Genomic DNA, 20643 nt, shown 5'->3' with positions numbered 1-20643 from the left:
CAAATTATGAACAGAGACCCAACACCAAGACAGGATAAGACTCAGTCTGACACCACCTTAATCCACTATGAGCATTGCACCTCACAGTATTTAGTTAGTTACAGCAGAGAGGACAAACTTCCTTTAACAGGCAGAAACCTTGAGCAGAACCAGACTCATGTTAGACAGACATCTGCAGAGACCGAGTTGGGTCTGGAAAGCGGGATAGAGGAGAATAAGAGAGAGAGGGAGTGGTGATAGTTCAGTTATCAGACCCATCTTCTTTGGAATCAACCACCATTTAGGGTCCGGGAGGCAGACAGCCTCTCTACTTTTAAGAGTAGGCTTCATATAGGCTTAGACTGACACACTGGGATCTTGTCTTTCCCTCTCTCTCCTCTCTCTGTCTGTCTCTTACTTTAACTCTTCCTGTCCCATTAAAGTTACTAACCATAGACCTTTCTGGAGTCCCTGAGCTCCCTTGTCTCGTAGGTTCCTCTGGATCTCTGCTGTTGGACGTGCCAAACTCCAGCTGCTACAACTACTACTATCTGTCTCACCACTATCATCTCTCTCTCTCTCTTCATCTCCCTCTATCCATCTCTCCAACACGGTCTCAGTAGATGTGTGTCTAACATGAGTCTGGTCCTGCTGGAGGTTTCTGCCTGTTAAAGGAAGTTTGTCCTTGCCACTGTAACTTGCTAAATGCTGCAAAGTGCTCTGCTCATGGTGGATTAAGATGAGATCAGACTGAGTCCTGTCTGTAAGATGGGACTGGATCTGATCCTGTCTTGATGTTGGGTCTTTTCTAATAATAGAACATAGAGTACGGTCTAGACCTGCTCTGTTTGGAAAGAGTCTGAGGATATGAATTGGTGAATGAGGCCCACTGAGGCTTGGTTGCAGCATGAGATGAGTTTAACGTAACATGAGCTCTTATTGTTCTGCTCAGAGTTCAGATGAAGCAGGTTTAAGGAGACTAAACTGGAGTCTGAATGAAGCAGAGCTCTGTTAACTTAATCTAAACAGACTGATGCTGACTGAGATTACAGAGTCAGAGAGGATCAATGTGGTCCAACAGGTCCAGCAGGACTTTAACCCAGAGAGATGAAGCTTCCTCCCCCATGTGGAGACAGTTTCTATGGTTTGTGTCCTCACTGCAGAGAAACATGCAGATGGTCTCCACATCCTCTATAAAAACTCCTCTCACTAACACCTCTCATTGTAAGTGTCTCTCCTCATCAGTCCACCTGCAGCCCTGAAGCATGTCTGATAGGTTCCCTCTCACAGCCAGCAGGGGGCACAGTTTCAGACCTGATGCTGCTGATTTGAAGCTCCTCCTGGATTTCTCTGGGAAAAAGGAGACGTGAGCTGCTGTCCCCGCTGAGACTGTCCGACACTATGAACACCAGAGGGCATCGACTGGTCTTCACAAAGCGCCTGGAAGACACAGAGCAGGGTCACACACATGAGGAATATCGATTCATATACAGTGGTGCTGAGTTTTCTTCTCCACAGCAGCAGGGTGTTTCCTCTAACCTCTATCTTTTGTGAGTACAAACCAACACTTCCTGTGATTGTTTCAAATTAAAGGTCCTCCCTCAGTGGACATGATCCACTCATTTCTTCCCAAGAATCAATTTTGAAACATCTAAGGCAGGGGGGTTAAAAAACATGAGTGCTGGACAGCTTTGAAACTGAGGTACTGTCACTTTGTGGAACCATGATGTAACTACAGAGCACAGTTTGACATAAAACAAGAACATGTAAAAACCCTTATATTATTATCTTCCTTTTTATTTATTTATTGTATTTAATATGAATAATTAGGAAACTGTCATTTGGATGTTTCTGTTTCTTTATCATTATTGATTTAAGATATTTATTTACTTTCCTATTATTTTTATTTTTCCCCCTCCTTCATTGCTTACTTTTTACTGGCTATTTCCGCTCTGGTTTTTTTATAAACATCAATTGCTTTTCTTTTGTTGTTTGTTGATTTTTTTGTTTTGTTTTGGCTGTCTTTTTGTTTTTGTTTTTAACTTTGTTTTCCTCTTTTTATTATTATTATTATTATTATTATTATTATTTATTTTACTTTTCTATTTATTATTATTACCATCATCATCATTATTATTTTTATTATTTATTATTTTCATTATTATTATTATTATTACTGTTATTATTATTATTATTATTATTATTATTAATTACTACAATTATTATTATTTTTTGTGTTATTATCATAACTACTTTGTCTGTTTATTTATGTTGTCCATATTCATGCCATGTTTACTTGTTATTCTGTCTACTATCACTTGGTCCCCCTTTTCTTGTAAATCACATTTCTTGCACAATAAAAGAAAATATTAATAACCTTCAGGTTTGTTGTTAAAGTTCTGAAATAAAGTCAGACGACGTTGTGATCAGTTTCACACCTGTTTTATAGAAACCTTATGGAGGTGGTTTACCTCAGCCTCTCTTTGGGACTGCACGTTATTTGTTTGTTGGTCACATCCTGACATGAATTAATTCAAAACACCATCAGTTTGTAACACCGCACACACACATGGGCAACTGTGTCTGACGCAGGGGTCAAAACATCAGCAGGCGACCTCCCATCCTCTTCTCATAGTTTGGTTATCAGCTTCAGTGGTGTGTGTGGACTCACCTCAGGATGTCGTGCAGGCTGCCCGGCTGTCTGTAAACCTGGTTTGGAAAATCCTGAGGAGACAGCAGGTGAAGGGTTAATGCAGGTGTGAATACAGCAGCTTCACACCAATACAACAACCTGAAATACAAGGCGAGCGTTTTGATCTTTAGAGCCACCGCACTGAGTCAAACTCCACATATCTCTGCATGTAGGACCATGAACACATCCCCAACATGTCCTCCTGTCCTCTTGATTGGTGCTCAGCCTACCACACGGCCCCTGATGACCCCCCACAGCCAGAACATGATACCGGAAGGGCAGAGAGAGCCACCAGAGTTATCAAGTGGAACCTGTGACTTCAGGCCCACAACACCTCTGACACAGGACTTCCACCAGATCCGTGACTGGTCGGTCTCCGGTCTGCTGCGGTCCGGCTCCGTGCTCTCTCGTCTCTTAACACCCACCGGTTGTGTTTTCAGAACGCAGCATGGAGCAGGACCTCCGGACAGCTGGAGTCATGTGACCGAGGTTTTCCCGCTGTAATCACTGAATCAAGGATTCTCCTCCTCCTCCTCTCCTCATCCATGTTGTCTTTCTGGTCCTCTGAAAACCTCTGACCTGTTGACTCCAGGCCTGGCTCCGCTCATCATGACTTTGGTTTGTTGTTGTAGTTAAGTGAAATACGATCTGGTGATAACACAGAGTGTTTTATTCTGAAAATTAACCGGATGTTTTCATTTTGTTTTGGTGAAACCTGACTTCCTGTCCCGCTCCATCTGCTCTGTTGAGATTGATGCGTCATGATCCGGCACCCGGCAAAAATAGAAGTCTTGTGTATCTGATCCGGAGGACTCTGACCTGCCGGATCAGAGATGCAGCTGGATCACAACGGAGCGGACCCAGTAGAAGTTAACACATCGACTAGAATAGAAACCTTTCAGATCCAGAGCTGTGACGAATCAGAGACGGACCGGACATGGATCTGGTGGAATTTGGCCGTGACAGTTGAACCCTCCTCATGCTGTGTGAGTTTATTTACCTCCACCAGGATGAGCTTTCTGTCTGAGGCTCCTCCATCATTTGTCATCTTCAGACAGCTGTACTTGTTAGCTCTGAGCAGGAAGTCCTGGAACTGGGTTAACTGGGAGGAGAAGGAGGAGTCCATCATCCGCCAGTCTGAAAACAGAAGACACAGAATCAGAGAGCTGAAGACAAACTGGCCCAGGACAGGTGACAGACAGGTAACACGGTCCTCACCTTGCTGACTGCTGCTGTAGTGCTCCAGTTGTGTGGGGTTGGTCCACTCCTGAACCCGGAGGCCCAGCTCTCCACACAGGACCTGGACTGTGGCTGTCTTTCCACAGCCGGAGGGTCCGGTTAGCAGCAGCACGCCCCCCTGTGGTCGAGCAAAGACAGGGAAAACATCAACCTGCAGCTTCAGGTGAGACCTCCACAGAGAACTGAATCAAGACTAACAGATCTGAGACTACTTTTTCTGACCTATAAAGCTCATAGTGCCCTTTTACCCCTCTAGAACACTACGCTCCCAACATGCAGGCCTGCTGGTCGTACCTTAAGTCTCTAAAAGTAGTATGGGAGGTAGAGCCTTCAGTATCAGGCCCCTCTCCTTTGGAATCATCTACCAGTCAGGGTCCAGGAGGCAGACACCCTCTCTACTTTTAAGAGTAGGCTTCAAACTTTCCTTTATGATAAAGCTTATAGTTAGAGCTGGATCAGGCTTGGACCAGCTCTTAGTTATGCTGCTATAGGCTTAGACTGTTGGGGGAGCTGACACACTTTGATTCACTCTCTCCTCTCATCCCCCTCATCACTCACTTTAACTCTCCCTGTCCCATTAAAGTTACTAACCATAGACCTTTCTGGAGTCCCTGAGCTCCCTTGTCTTGTAGGTTCTTCTGAGCTGCCGTAGACGTCCTCCTGCTGTGGACGTTCCAGACTCCAGCTGATACGGACGTGCTGGACTCCAGCGGCAACAGCTACTACTACTCGTCTCATCACTATCACCTCTCCCTCTCTCTCTTATTCTCCTCTATCCCTCTTTCCAGACCCAACTCAGTCGAGGCAGATGTGTGTCTAACATGAGTCTGGTCCTGCTCGAGGTTTCTGCCTGTTAAAGGAAGTTTGTCCTCTCTGCTGTAACTAGCTAAACACTGCGAGGTGCAATGCTCATGGTGGATTAAGGTGGGGTCAGACTGAGTCTTATCCTGTCTTGGTGTTTGGTCTCTGTTCATAATTGGACATAGAGTGGTCTAGACCTGCTCTGTTTGTAAAAGAGTCTTGAGATAACGTTGGTTGTGATTTGGCGCTATACAAATAAAGATTGATTGATGGATTCCAGGGCAGACTTTCTCGCCCACGTGCTGCACTGTTTACAGTCCAGCGAACGACTTGAGGACTTGATTCCCCTGCAGACACCAAAGCCCGCTGATACCTGATTGGTCAACATTTCCCGGGCTTAAATCCCGAACCCTGAGTAGAGGATGAAGAGCATGAAACGCTGAAACTTCAAGTACCTGTGAGGAGTGACCTCTCAGCCAGTTCTCCACCTCTTCAATCTTCTTCTTGTGCACAGCGAGCTCCGCCTGCACACACACACACACACACACACACACACAGAAACACACCAACACTGATTTAATGTTATGTATTCATATAAAGCCATGCTATGAGTTCTCTTGTGTTTTATTATTCTGCATTATCTGTGGGACAACTCCTCTGTGCACGGTGATGAGTCTGACCTGTGAGCGGGGGGTGTGCCGGTCCACCCAGGGCTCATCCTGGTCCCTGTGGATTGCCTCTTTGAGCAGGGAGGACTTGAGAGCATCTGAGCTGCTCTCTCCTTTCCTCTTCCTGCTCCTCTTTGTGTCACACTTTGAATTTACAGCCGGACCTCCTTTCCTCTTGACAGGGACAGAGAAACTGTCTGCAGGAAAATCAGCGAAGGACGGATCCACCCAACGGTTCAGCTGTGAGAGACAGAGACACACAATCAGAGATCCAGCAGCAGCATTAAATACAGACATGACTCTGTAGTGGAGATCAGTGCATCCACAAATGCAGGTTAAAACTAAACCAGGCAAAGAGGACACTATATATAACCCTGATCCAAAACCACAGAGACTTCTTTGGACCTGAGCCCGTTTAAGATGGACTGAGGGGAAGTGGAAAACTCTCCTGTGGACTGATGGATCAAACTCTGACATTCTTTTTGGAAATCATGGACGCTGTGTCCTCCGCTCTAAAGAGGAGAGGGACCACCTGGCTTGTTATCAGCTCACAGCTCAAACCAGAGTCCCTGATGGTATGGGGATCATAAGAGTCCATGTCATGGGTAGCTTCCACATCTGTGAAGGCTCCATTAATGCTGAACTATATCTACAGGTTTAGGAGCAACATATGCTGCCGTCCAGACCATGACGTCTTCAGGAAGACCTTACATATTTCAGCAAGACAACACCAAACCACATTCTGCACGGACTACAACAGCATGGCTCTGTAGTAGAAGAGTCCAGGTGCTGAACTGGTCTGCCTGCAGTCCTGACTCGTCCCCCATTGAAACCCTTTACTTAGTGCTGGCGTACTGACCCTGCTGGGAGCAGACTTCTCTCCCAGAGACAGTCTGTCCATCCTCACTGAGCCGCTTCAGTCCGAGGGCAGCTCCACACACCCTGAAACACACACAACACAGTGATGATCATGATGTATTGTACACACACACACACACACGCACGCACACACGCACACACGCACACACACGCACACACACACATCCTGAAACACACACTCACAGCACAGTGATGATCATGATGTATTGTACACACACACACACACACGCACGCACGCACGCACACACACATCCTGAAACACACACTCACAGCACAGTGATGATCATGATGTATTGTACAAACACACACGCACGCACGCACGCACGCACACACGCACACACACACATCCTGAAACACACACTCACAGCACAGTGATGATTCTGATGTATTGTACAAACACACACGCATGCACGCACACACACACACACACACACGGACGCACACACACACACACACACACAGAAACACACACATCACAGTGATGATCATTATGTACACATACACACACACACACACACACACACACAGACACACACACACACACCCTGAAACACACACAGCACAGTGATGTTCATGATGTACACACACACACACACACACACACACACACAAAGACACACACACAGAAACACACACAAACACAGAGAGACAGAAACAGAAACACACACACACACACACACACACACACATAAACACACACAAACACACACACAGAGAACAGTGATGATCATGATCAACATGTTTAATGTACACCCTCACACACTCTCTCTCACACACACACACAGTACATTAATAATATTGAGCAACATGTCCGACGTACACACACACACACACACACACACACACACACACACACACACACACACACACAGATGCACCTCTTCCAGCCTTTATACTGAGCTAAAGTCAATGTTAGGGTCTGTAATGTCTCTGTAGGAGTGTGTGTGTGTGTGTGTGTGTGTGTGTGTGTGTGTGTGTGTGTGTGTGTGTGTGTGTGTGTTTAAACTCCTCCGTGTTTCCTCAGCAGGTCAGAGGACTCCTTTAATAAACTTTGAACACGGTTATTGTTTGTTAAGTTGAAGTGTGTGTGTGTGTATGTGTTTATGAGTGTGTGTGAGCTTACCTTGTCGGAGCATCAGACTGCTCTTCCCTCTAAACTTCACTAAGACCTGCAGGAGACTTACACACTCATATAAACCAGTGTAAGTCTGAGTCCAGTCTTTAAATGTGGTTTGGATTTCAGTAAGACCCGAACTGTCCCTGAGTCCCGAGCCAACGATAACTTCACTATTTAAACTCCTGGTCCGTTGTCTGCCACTGACTGACTGTGCATTGTCGTAAAACTGCCGCGAAGCTCGGTCAGTTTACGGCAGTGTTTGTCAGCGGCGGTGCTCTCCGGTTGTTGTGACGGTAAACATCCCACCAGGTACCCAGGATCTCTTTTTTACAGCTTCCAGTCTTCCAGGGTTGTTTGTGGACTGATGTGGCTCAGTTTCATGTTCATGTAGAGTTTGTTTTATTGAGATAAAATCATTCATTCTGTGTTTTAGGTCCCGGACTCAGGAACACGTGTGTGCTGCGACAGAGGTATGAAGATGAGGAAGAGACCAAACATCCTGTTAACAGGTGATATAAACTATTAATGCTTCATAACTCACATGTTTACAGTATATAACATTATACTGCTGTTCACTCTCTGATAAAGATACAGGTAGACTGTGTTTGAATGATGGGGGAGCAGCAGTTTGATGTTTTTAGAGCTGAGAGGAGAAAACCAAACTGAGGTTATTAGAGTTAGGTCAAAATTAATATCAAATAAAACAGTCATTTATGTAAAATGAATTTAATCAGTCCATCAACATGTTTGAGAAATTAAACATGTTGTTTAATGGATTACAGCCTACAGATGATAACCAGACCTTCAGCAACAATACGAAGGAATCAAGTTTTAATGTTAACACCTGAAACATCTGTCAGACCAGACTAACCTGCTGAAGAAGCAGGCTCTCTTAACCTTCTCACTACAAAGATCCACAGTTAGCAGGCAGCAGGAGGGGATAACACCACTTACACTTCTTCAGGAAGTTTCACTTTGTCCACAGGGGGCGCCAAAATCAACACAAAATTGTTCCTCACAGGAACTTTAACTTGCCGCTTACTTTATTCTTAATATCTTCTGAACCGTCGTGTTCTAAAAAAAATGCACCCCGTACAGTGTGTGCTGATAGAGAGATAAGCTATGTATACCTAAACAGTTTTTTGAACCAGGCTGTAAACATGTTTATTTCTGCTGTAAAGATCGTCTTCTTTGAATGGGTGTGTATGTGGTTTCCGGTGTTTCAAGTGGACGTCCGTTATAGTGTGTTATAAACTGCAGTTTATAACACTTCCACATGGGCTTCACATTTTGAGATCGGAGGTTGCCGCTTGATTTAACTCTGGAAATTAAAGTCCAGCTGATTTCTTTCTCCAGAATAGTTCTCCCACAGTCCATGAGTGGACTCCTTTACTGTTTGTAAACCGCAACAGGACTTTTTCACAGTGAAAACTGGGTTCAGATGTTCGTCAGTTAATATTATTTAGTTCAAGTCAAACCTGATATACCGAGGTGGGATAAAGAAGACATTTAAGAGCTAGCAGCTACAGACGCTGCTAGTTTTTCAGTGAAAAGTGTGACCCTGTTAACTGGGGACTTTCAGCAGAGTGCGCCTCTTAAAAATGCTTTTAGTTTTTAATGAAACACATATCTGATTAGTTTATTTTTATATTACAATCAAGCGGCAACCTCCGGTCTCAAAATATGAAGCCCATGCAGAAGTGTTATAAACTGCAGTTCATCGAGTGTCACATGTTTACAGCCTGGTTCAAAAAACGGCTTCGGTCTATGTAGCTAATTTCTCTTTGAATTTTTTTCTAACGCGACGGTTTCGGAGATATTAAGATTACAAGTTTTGACCAAATGAGGACATGACTGACTTGATTGACAGTCAGGAACACTGTGGCTGTTGGCTAGGAGCCTCAAACCTGCCTCTTTCTTTTTTTAATTTTTTTTTATTTTTTTTTTTATATATATATATATATGCAACAGTGAAAAGACACAAAAGTGCTCAACATCAAACAGAACACAAAAGAAAAACAAACCGTAGAACTTGAGAGCAACAACCAAACAAAGCCATGAAGTATAGACCACAGTACACAAAAACAATACAAACAGACAAGAGACTAGAAAAAAAAAAAGAGAAAAAAAAAAAAAAGGTTAGAAAAGAAGGGTTGGACTATAAATGACGATCACAAAACAAAACACACACACACACAAAAAAAAAAAAAGCACCAAACAAACAAAACAAGAGAAAACAAGAGAATAGACTGTCATGGTGGGGAGTGTCAAGAAAGAGAAAAGAGAAAAACAATAGAAAGAGAAGATAAAGACTAGAAGAGACAAAAATGCTTGCTTTTGAGAAGTAGAAGAGAGGTTTTAGAAGGGGGATCCTGAATGTGTGTGTGCAGTTATATGAGTGTTGATGTTTATGTGCATGTTGTAGTTTGATGGGTATTACAGGGTATTTATAAGTGGACTCTAGCAAGCTTGTAGTGTGCCACTGCGGATGATGAGAGGGCATGGTTGAGGGAGGAGCTGTAGGTACCAGCAGACTGGTATTGGTCAGGCCCGGCTCTGCAAAGGCAGCCCCCAGACCCTTGGGAGGGGACTTGCGAATCGCAGAGCCAGGCCAGTTTCAGGTGCATACATTTTGGGGGGGGCCACCAGACTCAAGGGAGGAAGCCCCTCCTCGTGTGATGCACGCAATGATGATAAACCCGCCTCTTTCACACTCTTTTGGTTGAGTTCAGCATTTCCAATATGGCTTCCGCCGCCGACCACCTCTAAAACAGCGCTCAGGAACAGATGGTGACGTCACGGATACTACGTCCATTATTTATACAGTCTATGATTACAGTACACAATAAACTAGGATGCATTCATGAGGACTCTTTCCATGTTTCAACAGCTGATGTAATCGCCACAATCACTGACGCATTCAGTTGAACGTCAACAGTTAGCACGGTAACTCTTATCACCAAAACACCGGTTGCTCAGAAACAGTCGTAATCCTGTCTCAGAAGAGCTCGAGTCTGAGGTGGAGTATCGATTCTGACAACGGACCACAGAACAACCAGACACTTTGATGCTGCCAACCGTTGTAACTCAGTGTTTAAAGCTCGCCAACTCGTCTGAATGAACGGAGCTAAACGCTGCTTCCGTTGCCAAAATAATAACAATAAAAATAATAATAATAATAATAATAATAATTAGAACCTTTATTTAACCAGTAAATGCTCATTGAGATTAAAAATCTCTTTTCCAAGAGAATCCTGGCCAAGATAGGCAGCAGCACAGTTACAAAGTTACAATAGACATAAACACAAATAGCAGACGCATGCAAGAGCTACACAACAAATACCTCCAGAAAAACAGCATGTCACATTTAAATAAAACATCTGCAGACAGATCATCAGCCTCCAAGTCGTTTAAAGAGCGCTTAAAAGTATTCAAAGTTATCAGACCACAAAGTTTCAGATCAGTTTGTAAAGCTTCCAGGTCGAGGGAGCAGCAAACCTGAAGGCCTTTTTTTCCAAGTTCAGTCCTGACCCTTGAATAGATAGTAATAAGAAGTCCTGATATCGAAGATTATGAGTTCCTGAGTTCTTTTGTCCAATGTAGGTGTGGAGGTAAGAGAGAAGTAGACCTAAAATGAACTTATAGATTAGAAGATGCCAATGTTTCTGCCTGCGTGATGACAGGGAAGACCTCCAATGCGCACGCACCTATTGGATGACGTAGGCTGTCAAGGGACAATACACACCAATTCAAAGAAGCTGATCTTTACAGCAGAAATAAACATGTTTACAGCCTGGTTCAAAAGACCAGTGTAGTCTGGATAGCTCATTTCTTGATCGGCACATACTGTACGGGGGTCGAATTTTTTCATAACGTGGCAATTTCAAATATATTAAGATTATGAGTTTTCCATTACGAGAGGCACAGCTGACTTGATTGACAGGCAGGAACACTGTAGCTGTTAGAGAGGAGGCTAAAGGCCCGCCTCTTTATGTCACACTACCTTGACAGAAGTTTGGTTGAGTTCAACATTTCCAATATGGCTGCCGCCGTCAATCAGCTTCAAAACAGCGCTTCAGAAACAGATGGGTGACGTCACGGAGACTACGTCCATTATTATACAGTCTATGGTCCATTACCGCTGTTTTTTACACTGTCAGCGTCTACTTCCTACTCAAAACCAATGCAGTTCAGTGTTTCAGGGTTTAGCATCCTGTCAGCTGTTCCTCGTCCCCGTTCTCATCGTCGTCCATTTTCATCTGGATTTAGATTTAAGACTTCTTTCAGGTCTCTCAGGATGGTGTTTTTGTGACTCCATCATTAGTCCTGTTTGATCAAATGTTCGATGTATGTTTTCTCCTATAGGGACCCCCGGCGTTGGGAAGACCACGTTAGGGAAGGAGCTGGCTGAGAGGACTGGACTGACCTACGTTAACATCGGAGACCTGGCTCAGGAAGGTAAACACTGAATATAATGTCTGTAACAAAGACCTGACACTGAAATACATTCTCTGACTCATACTGAGGCTGATCTCATGATCTGTTTGTCTCCAACAGGACAGCTGTATGATGGATATGATGAAGAGTACCAGTGTCCCGTTCTGGATGAAGACAGGGTGAGTTTAACCTCACACTCGAACCCTAAACCAGATCCACGGGGGTGTGCGGGGAAGTGAAGTCATCACACCCAGTCAACGAAAGGATTCCATACAAAACCAAACAATACAAAATAGGGATGCTCCGATCGATCGGCCACCGATCATAATCGGCAGATTTCTGTGAAAAAGTACGTGATCGGCGTTTGCCGATCAATGCCTTTCATTGCCGATCACAAAAAACCATCACCTGTGGTTCATACTTGGCAGCCTGCAGCCTGAAGAGGACCTGTGTGTAATGTGCCCCCCTCCCCCTTTCCTTCACACTGCACAGGCGCACAGCGGCAAACCACAACAAGCATGTCTGCCGTGTGGTACTTTTATACAGTCTGAGAGAGTGATGTAAAGTTTGCATCCTGCAACACATGTGACGAAAAAATACCTCGCAGGGGAAGCACGTTAAAAAAGCCTCAACACAACCAATTTAATAAGACATTTAAAGAGCAAACACTTGGCGGAGTATGGTGAGGTTTTGAGACTCACGGCAGTGAATGAAAAGAAGACAGCCGGAGCAGCATCAGTCAGACGGCAGCTAACACAGCCCACGGTGGCAACACTCGCCTGTATGAGCGTGACAGTCAGAAGGCTGTGAGCAAATAACCCCAAAAATAATTGAATCGGGCTAGATGAGCCTTTCTAAGTGGTGGAAGACACCGGGTTCCACCGACTGCTCTCTCACTTGGAGCCCCGTAGGGATGGGTACCGAATTCGGTACTTTTAAAGGTACCGACCGAATTCCGTCGGTACTACCGAGTACCGACTCACGTAAAATCAAACGGTACCATGTTTCGGTACCTGAACGCATCCCTGTGACTGTGAGGGAGTGGAGGAGTAGGTGATTTTCCATACTTTCACCCTATAATAAAGTCAGACTGACCGGGTGCACGTCTCTGCTCTCTGCTTTCTGCATCTGTGCGGGAGCGCGCCAAACGGAGCCTGCAGCTGACGAGCGCGCGCACTAACTGCGAGTCAGAACTTCATGAGGATTCAGTTTATTTTCTACAGTCTATGGTTGAGACGGACTCTCTCACTCCGAACTACCTGCCCTGTTTATAACGGTTCCTGTGTGCGTGAATGCCCAACAAGTAAGTTGTGCGTCCTGTTATTATAAAGACACAGAGAACTGACTTCTTCTCGTCTGCAGGCGTTCACGTGTGTTCATTGATAAACTCCCGATAGAGCAATTAGACGCCACAAGCACATGTCAGCTAATATATCTAATCACCTTAATAATCCTGTTTCTGTTCATTTCATGTTAAATTGAACAAATATGTTAAATTAAACAAATTTGAGATTTTTTTTTTTTATTAATATTTATTACTACATAAAAACACAAAAGTACTGAAAATTGGTACCATTGAGTACCGGTACTGATTCCCAGGTACCGGGTATCGGTACCGTATCGGTTCAAATGTGAAAGGTACCCATCCCTAGAGTCCCGCTACGTGCTACCGGGACGTAAATAATTCACAGACGTAGCGCTGCCAGAGCTCCACCAGACAGTGTACTCTCACATCGAACGTCTCCCTAAAGAAGGAATCTCGTTCTCTGTAAGTTTCATGAGTTTCAAACATGGCATATTCAGAAAGACAAACTTGTGAGATATATTGTCTTTTATTTATTGGACTTTCTGCACTATTTAGCCTGTTGAGAGCCTTAATGTTTCCAATCTGTTAAAGATTGGGTTACTGATAGCACGTACATTTAAGTGTCTCTCAGTTGTCCTTTTGACTGAATAGTTGCTGCATTGTGCTTGCAACGTTTTTGTATTTTTTCTCTTGAAGAACTTAGTAAAAAGACGTTTTTTTTCTAAATTAAGGTGATTTTATGGTTCCTTTTTTCCCAGTTCATGTAGCACTCACCATAACTAAATAGAAAAATTTACAGAAAGTCCATGTGATCGGTGATCGGCAGTGATCGGCACTCATGGCTGATCGGTATAGGAATCTGCAGCATAAAATCTGATTGGAGCATCCCTAATACAAAACTATGAGAAGCAAAAGGATATGATACGGAAAGAAACTAAACAAAAACAATACGCATCCAAATGATAAGACTAGGGTTCTGATACGGTAGGATGTAAAACGATAAGATGCCAAGCAATGTGATATGCTTTGATACGATATGATGTGATGCAAAGCAATACCAAGCGGCACAACAAGACACAATGCAAAGTGAAGTTATACGATACAATAGGGTACGATAAAATGTGATACCATAAGATCCGCTGGTGAGCAGGGAGAGTCTTGAGGGTTGGGTGCGGAGAAAACCAGGGCGGAAGCAGGGCTGAGCTCAGGCTATTTTCAGCAGGGGTGGAGAACTGCTGACCCAGACTGGGGATATCATCAGGTTCTGGTAGGAACACTTTGAGGAACTCCGAAATCCAGCCGACACGTCCTCTGAGGAGGAGCCACGTCCATATCCTTGGCAGAGGTCGCTGAGGAACTCAAGAAGCTCCAAAAGGCATCAGGAGGTGGATGAGATTCATCTCCCTGATGCACTGAAGGCTCTGGACATTGTAGAGTTGTCTTGGCTGACACGCCTCTTCAATGTCACGTGGAGGTCTTGAAGAGTGCCTGGGGAGTGGCAGACCAGGGTGATGGTTCCCATTTTTAAAAAGGGGGACAGGAGAGTGTGCTCCAATTAAAGTGGTATCACACTTCCCTGCCTCCTCAAAAAGGTCTAGTCCAGAGTGCAGGAAAGGAGGCTCCGGCCGAGTGTTGGCTCCTGGAGGGGGCATGGGAGTTTGCTCATCCAGTCTACATGTGTTTTGTGGACTTGGCGAAGGGGGGTGCTCCAGGGCTGTTACTGCAAGCTCTCCGATCCATGGATGGCCAAAGTGAGAGCTGTGTTGACATACACCGCACAAAGTCAGACCCAGACCCAGGTTTTTGTTCTTGGAGATGAAGGTTCAGGGTTTACAGGTGATGCAGGTTGATTCCTGAGTAAACGCTGAGTCATGTGACCCTAGTACCTGAGTAAACGCTGAGTCATGTGACCCTGCTGCAGGTGGTGGACGAGCTGGACGAACAGATGGTGGAGGGAGGAGTGATCGTGGACTATCACGGCTGTGACCTGTTTCCTGAACGATGGTTTCACATCGTCTTCGTCCTCCGCACGGACAACACACAGCTGTACAACCGGCTGGAGAGCAGGTACTGCCCTTAATACTTACCCTCCTCTTCATCACTGCCTTATATATATATACCCTCCTGTTCATCACTGTCTTATATATACACCCTCCTCTTCATCACTGCCTTATATATATATACCCTCCTGTTCATCACTGTCTTATATATACACCCTCCTCTTCATCACTGTCTTATATATACACCCTCCTCTTCATCACTGCCTTATATATATACCCTCCTCTTCATCACTGTCTTATATATACACCCTCCTCTTCATCACTGCCTTATATATATACCCTCCTCTTCATCACTGTCTTATATATACACCCTCCTCTTCATCACTGTCTTATATATACACCCTCCTCTTCATCACTGTCTTATATATACACCCTCCTCTTCATCACTGTCTTATATATACACCCTCCTCTTCATCACTGTCTTATATATACACCCTCCTCTTCATCACTGTCTTATATATACACCCTCCTCTTCATCACTGCCTTATATATATATACCCTCCTCTTCATCACTGTCTTATATATATACCCTCCTCTTCATCACTGTCTTATATATACACCCTCCTCTTCATCACTGTCTTGTATATACGCTCCTCTTCCTCACTCATACACACACCCTCTTGATCTACCAGAGGCCGTACTTTGAGCAGGACAAACAGAGATCAGAATGTGACATGATGACGTTAAATTTCATCAACATATATTGGTCTAAGAGGTCCCCAAAAAATGTATTTAAAGTTTATGCTCAAAAAAACACTTTGAAATCAGATTTTGTTCTGCCTGAAAATCCCTCTTCTTCAGCCCTCCTCAGAACACTCTGTTTTCCCTGACCACGCCCCCTCAGGAAGTGGATGTGCCCTCGGCTCTCCGGCACGTTGATCTAATGTTTACATGTTGGCTGAATATACACGGCTGCTCACAGACCCGCGTTACTTCAACCCTCTGAATCTGATCCAGAATCTGATCCTGATGGAGAGGCGCCTGCAGCAGGACCTTTCTGAAGGATTGGTCACAGATTCTGTGTTTCTTGTTGTTTTATTTATCAGTATGTAGACGTGTGTCTTGGTACACAGCTAGGAACATGTAGCTATGTGGCTATGCTAACTAGCGCTAACACTTATCCATGATAAATAAAAATCATCCACTAGATCTTCAAATCTGCAGACGTGGGGAGTAAAACCGACCTCTGTGTTTATTAAGACAGCCTACAACTAGCATGCCCTCCCTCCTAAGCTCCTTGTTAGCACACGTGTGCAGGGAATGAAAAACAGAGGAGGGATTGAGTTGTATTTTATACAGTCTATGGGCTGAACAAGCTCCGAGCTCTGACTTCCTGTTACAGACCGGATATTGTTGTGACGTATGAAAAACACTGAAAACTGAAACGGCTGGTTTCACACACATTTACAGAAAGGTGGAGAAATCAGAACAGGGGCAGAATGGATTCTTTTCATTCTCGGGGGGTTTGTAGACATGCCAGGGACACATATTTCAGGTAGAGAACCATTAAAAAGTTTTGCATGATATGTCACCTTTAAGTGTCTTGAATCAAACAGGGGAGGAGAAATAGAAGCTGGTACACTCTTCTAACCAGCAGAGGGCGCTGTCTGTTTTCTCTTTTCGGACATCACGTCTCCTGAGTGTGTTGTTGAACAGAGGTGTGCAGACACGGAGGCAGCAGGTGAAGTTTTTGACATTGGTGCACCGCCACTGTTTCCCACCTCTCCCTGTAGCGTCTAGTCTAGAGGGACAAGAAGGCTGTGATGATGTCAGAGCAGCCCAGCTACAGATGTGAATTCAGCCTTAGACTCATTACAGCATTATGATGAAGCCATATCAGCTACGTCAGACCTTTCCCACTGCTGATCTTATTCAGCTGTTTTCATGTGGGACGCTCTGAAGCGACTCATTTCCCAAACCTTCAAATCAGAGCACAGTGTCTCTAACAGCTGAACACAAGACCACAGAGTCTGCAGGTACACAGTCTCTAACATTAGCAGAGCTACCTTGATAAACCTGGCAGGTTGACGTCCACATGCCTGGGCTCAGTGTTATACACACCCTCCTCTTCATCACAGCCATATGCATACCTTCCTCTTCTGTCCTCCATTTGAACACTTCAGACTGACATCCATCCTAAACTACAGCACGATCTGTTCCTGGCGCTCCCATCTATTTTTATTTGGTTTGTCCACCTTCTGCAGCATCACAGCAGCACATCTCTCTGAAAGAGTGTCCATAAACAGTGGGGAAAATAAGTTTTTGATACACAGCCGATTTTGCAAGTTTTCCCACTTACAAAGAATGGAGAGGTCTGTAATTTTTATCATAGGTACACTTCAACAGTGAGAGACAGAATCTAAAAAAGAAAATTCAGAAAATCACATTTTATGATTTTTAAATAATTAATTTGCATTTTACTGCATGAAATAAGTATTTGATCACCTACCAACCAGCAAGAAGTCTGGCTCTCAGACCTGTTAGTATGCTTTAAGAAGCCCTCCTGTTCTCCCCTCATTACCAGTATTAATGTCACCTGCGTAACACTCAATCAATCAGACTCCAACCTCTCCACCATGCACAAGACCAAAGAGCTGTCTCAGGACACCAGTGACAAAATGTAGACTTGCACCAGGCTGGGATGGGCTACAGGACAATAGGCAAGCAGCTTGATGAGAAGGAAACAACTGTCGGCACAATTATTAGAAAATGGAAGAAACTCAAGATGACTGTCAATCTCTCTCGGTCTGGGGCTCCATGCAAGATCTCGCCTCGTGGAGTATCAGTGATCATGAGAAAGGTGAGGGGTCAGACCAGACAAGGGATGACCTGGTCAATGACCTGAAGAGAGCTGGGACCACAATCTCAAAGGTTACCATTAGGAACACACTACGCCGTCATGGATTAAAATCCTGCAGCATGCACAGGGTCCCCCTGCTCAAGCCAGCACATGTCCAGGCCCATCTGAAGTTCGCCTATGACCATCTGGATGATCCAGAGGAGGCATGGGAGAAGGTCATGTGGTCAGATGAGACCAAAATAGAAGTTTTTGGTGTAAATTCCATTTGCCATGTTTGGAGGAAGAAGAAGTTATGAGTACAATCCCAAGAACACCTTCGTGATGCATGGGGGTGGAAACCTCATGCTTTGGGGAGCTTTTCTGTAACGGGGACAGGACGACTGCACCGTGTTGAGGGGAGGATGGATGGGGACATGTATTGCGAGATTTTAGGCAACAACCTCCTTCCCTCAGAAAGAACACTGAAGATGGGTCATAGCTGGATCTTCCAGCATGACAGTGGCCTGAAACACACAGCCACGGCAACTAAGGAGTGGCTCCTTTAAAGGCTGATTTATACTTCTGCGTTGAATCAACGGCGTACCCTACACCGGGGGTCGGCGTAGCTCCCGTACCTACGCAGAGGCCTACGCACGTAGCTGGAGTGCACCTCCTCCAAAATGTAACTCCCCGTAGAGCCGACGCGGACCGCAAGCCCTGTGATTGGTCCGCTCAGTGGCTTTGTCTTTCCCACATTTACAACACTTCCGGGATCCCGGACATCGGCCGCACATCGGCCGTGTATTTCATCTCCTTCTCTCTATTCTTCATGTAATCATGTCTGTATGATAAACAGCAACATGTATCAGCTGTAGATTAACAGAACACGCTCTGAATCTCTGTGGAAAAGGAAACAGAGATCTTAGCGGGACCGGAAGCAGGCGGCCGACTATCAGAGAGACCACACTGCCCTCAAGCGTTTCAGTGGAGAATTGCTGCGCGACACGGACACATCGACGCACAAGTATGTGGTGCTCATGTCCGCGTCAGCCCCTGCTGCGTAGGGGAGACGAAGTATAAATCAGCCTTTAGAAGCATTTCAAGGTCCTGGGTTCTCATTTTTAAAAGAGTGCGTAGAATCTCTACTAAAAGAGTACGTACTCCGAAAACCCGGAAATGGCGTGCGCCAAAAATAATTCTGATTTATAAAGCCGTTTGGATTTCCTTTTTAGATTCTGTCTCTCACAGTTGAAGTGTACCTATGATGAAAATTACAGACCTCCATTCTTTGTAAGTGGGAAAACTTGCAAAATCAGCGGAGTATCAAATACTTGTTTTCCCCACTGTATGTCCTAAGAAATTCAACACTAATTTTATCTCATGCCTTCTACAACTCTTCCTTTAGTGTAAAATAGATCTATCCACTTTATTCTCCAACTCGCCCCAAATTAGCTCGATGGGGTTGAGGTCCGGACTTTCATGGGTCCAGTTTGTCATTTTCATGTTCCAGCAGATTCCTTCTGTCACATGTAGACCAGGTGATAGTTAGCAGAATGTTTAGGGTCATATATTATACTATACTTTCTTATCCATTAATCAGTTTTCACTTGAAGCTGAAATGACAAACACCATCATACTACCCCTCTGTGTTTACCTGTAGGCTAGAGACACTCATTGTTATATCTCTCCCCCTCCCTGCGTTGAACACACACTCATCGCTTGTTGCCAAACTGGTCAAATTTGGACTCATCAGTCCACAACACTTCATACCCGTCTTCCTTCATTTCATGTGTTCTTTTGAGAATTAGAGGGACCTGCAGGTCTGTTAGCTGTTAGCTGTGTTAGCTGGCCCTTCATGCAGACAGGGAGCAGAGTGAACCGTGATTATGGTGTTCCTCTAAAAGGTCAGGGTGTGTTTGCTCCTGATGTCAGACCCTCAGGGGGAGGAGTTCTGTTCATCCAGTCTGAGGAGGAGGTGTTGTTTGGAAAGCCACTTGTCTGCGTCAGCTTCCTCCTCTCTGAGTCCGGCTCCACCCAAACTACGTCACCAGCTCTCTCTTATATGTCAGAGCGTCTCTGCTGTTTACCGTCTGACACTGGAGACGTGAGAGTGGAGCTCAGAGATGACATCTGATCCAGTTTGTCTCAAATGATCAGAGCTCTGTTTAAAGAGGATAATAAAGAGATCTTTGGTAACTTTGGTGCCTGTGTTCCTCCTCCTCTTCTTCTCTGCAGACATTAGTTGTACGATCACTCCTCCTCCCCTCACCGCTGCTGTGTGTCTCTGTTTTTCCTGACAGGGGCTACACCGGGAAGAAGCTGCAGGACAACGTGCAGTGTGAGATCTTTCAGACCATCTATGAGGAGGCCATGGAGGCCTACAGCCATGAGATCGTCCACCAGCTGCCCAGCAACAGTCCTGACGACGTGGACCAGAACCTGGACCAGATCGTACAGTGGACCGAGCAGTGGATGAAGGACCACAACTAGAAGGTGGACTCCTGCTGGCTCCTCCTGCGGGGCCTCAGAATGCATCTACCTGATGGAGTGTTTCATGGACTGTGATCAGGCTGATGTTGAAGTCTCTGAGTCAGCACATCCCACCAGTTTGTAAATAAATGACGGTGTGTTAACAGACGTGTCACTGTGTTTATTAACTACAACCTTAAAGACACATCTTTTCTCC

The 20643-nt window shown here is 44.9% G+C and overlaps 2 protein-coding genes across 3 annotated transcripts in view; one reads left to right on the top strand and one right to left on the bottom strand.

The window, feature by feature from the left end:
* The window catches only part of rad17 (RAD17 checkpoint clamp loader component), a 14877-nt gene extending 7249 nt beyond the window's left edge, over positions 1-7628 (bottom strand). For both annotated transcript variants that reach the window (XM_034691457.1, XM_034691458.1), the window contains exons 1-8: positions 7382-7628; positions 6239-6321; positions 5392-5619; positions 5167-5235; positions 3890-4028; positions 3672-3808; positions 2651-2703; positions 1294-1419 (exon numbers count right to left, since the gene is read on the bottom strand). In XM_034691457.1, the coding sequence (XP_034547348.1) occupies positions 1294-1419; positions 2651-2703; positions 3672-3808; positions 3890-4028; positions 5167-5235; positions 5392-5619; positions 6239-6280 (794 nt within the window). In that variant the 5' untranslated portion in view covers positions 6281-6321; positions 7382-7628. The remainder of the gene's footprint in view (positions 1-1293; positions 1420-2650; positions 2704-3671; positions 3809-3889; positions 4029-5166; positions 5236-5391; positions 5620-6238; positions 6322-7381) is intronic.
* ak6 (adenylate kinase 6) lies at positions 7561-20592 on the top strand. Its single transcript, XM_034691460.1, has 6 exons — positions 7561-7684; positions 7809-7884; positions 11741-11833; positions 11933-11991; positions 15040-15185; positions 20258-20592. Exons 2-6 carry the CDS (start codon positions 7848-7850, stop codon positions 20445-20447), a joined length of 525 nt encoding a protein of 174 aa, XP_034547351.1. The 5' UTR covers positions 7561-7684; positions 7809-7847; the 3' UTR covers positions 20448-20592.
* The last annotated feature ends 51 nt before the right edge of the window (positions 20593-20643 follow it).

Source organism: Notolabrus celidotus, chromosome 9, assembly GCF_009762535.1.
Source record: "Notolabrus celidotus isolate fNotCel1 chromosome 9, fNotCel1.pri, whole genome shotgun sequence".
Classification (NCBI taxonomy): domain Eukaryota; kingdom Metazoa; phylum Chordata; class Actinopteri; order Labriformes; family Labridae; genus Notolabrus; species Notolabrus celidotus.
The sequence above is the reverse complement of the archived record's forward strand: the minus strand, read 5'-3'. Positions and strand labels throughout refer to the sequence as shown.